Genomic DNA, 908 nt, shown 5'->3' with positions numbered 1-908 from the left:
AGTACAAATTTTTGTCCATGGTGGGATTCGAACCCGGGACCTTCTGCATGGCAAGCAAGCGCGTTACCACTGGACCAAGCGTGCCCCCATACCAACCGTGCCCTCATGGGGTCATTCTAATCTCAAAATGTTCAAGTGTATCCAAATAAGCGGGAGGTTCTAGGCTCTGTTATAAACACACTGGTGCGAGGTTTGGTGGTTACTGCGAGAGTCCATGGTCCAGCGTCCAGGCTAGGGTCAATGGTCCATCGTTCCCGTTGTGGACGCCCAGTGCACACTAACTGCGACTATCCCGTATTCTTTCAGATAACTCGCCCCCTTTCCGGCTTTCAGATAACTCGCCCCCTTTCCGATCATGCCCGAAACCCGACTTCTGTCGGCCATCATCGGGCTCCTGTGCCTTCACCTCGCCCTATGCACAGTCACGAAAAAACACGATGGCACATGCCCGAAACCCGACTTCTGTCGGCCATCATCGGGCTCCTGTGCCTTCACCTCGCCCTGTGCACAGTCACGAAAAAACACGATGGCGAAAAACCGACGTTGCACGAACACCACTCGTCGCCAAAGCAGCACGCGGGAAAACGCGAGGGTCAAGGTCATAACGAAGGTCAAGGTCGAACTCAAGGACACGGTGCGCATGCGCAAACGACCACAAACTACGTTCAGTACAAAATTCGCAATCGGTGGAGAGCTAAGAACCGGACCAGCAAAGAATTCTACCATACGAACGAAAGTATGACGCTGGGTGAGTAAAGCAAGGAGCCAGAATAGTTGGGCCAGCCACTATCAGGTATTCAGGTACCACGTAGAGGTTAGACTACCTGGTGGTGAGTGGCTGGTCTTGGCTTGGAAGATAGCGCGCCGGCCTTGTAAAGGTGTGTCCAAAGCCAAACACAGTCGGCGCC

The 908-nt window shown here is 53.6% G+C and overlaps 1 protein-coding gene across 1 annotated transcript; it reads left to right on the top strand.

The window, feature by feature from the left end:
• Positions 1-328: 328 nt before the first annotated feature.
• On the top strand, positions 329-748 carry LOC103523357 (the record flags this gene model as incomplete). Its single annotated transcript, XM_008488411.1, has 2 exons — positions 329-355; positions 445-748. A coding segment is annotated over exon 2 (304 nt), but the record flags the coding sequence as incomplete, so codon positions are not given.
• Between the last annotated feature and the right edge of the window lie 160 nt (positions 749-908).

Source organism: Diaphorina citri, unplaced genomic scaffold (genome assembly GCF_000475195.1).
Source record: "Diaphorina citri unplaced genomic scaffold, Diaci psyllid genome assembly version 1.1 scaffold20454, whole genome shotgun sequence".
Lineage (NCBI taxonomy): Eukaryota > Metazoa > Arthropoda > Insecta > Hemiptera > Psyllidae > Diaphorina > Diaphorina citri.
This window is presented reverse-complemented; position numbering and strand designations above follow the sequence as displayed.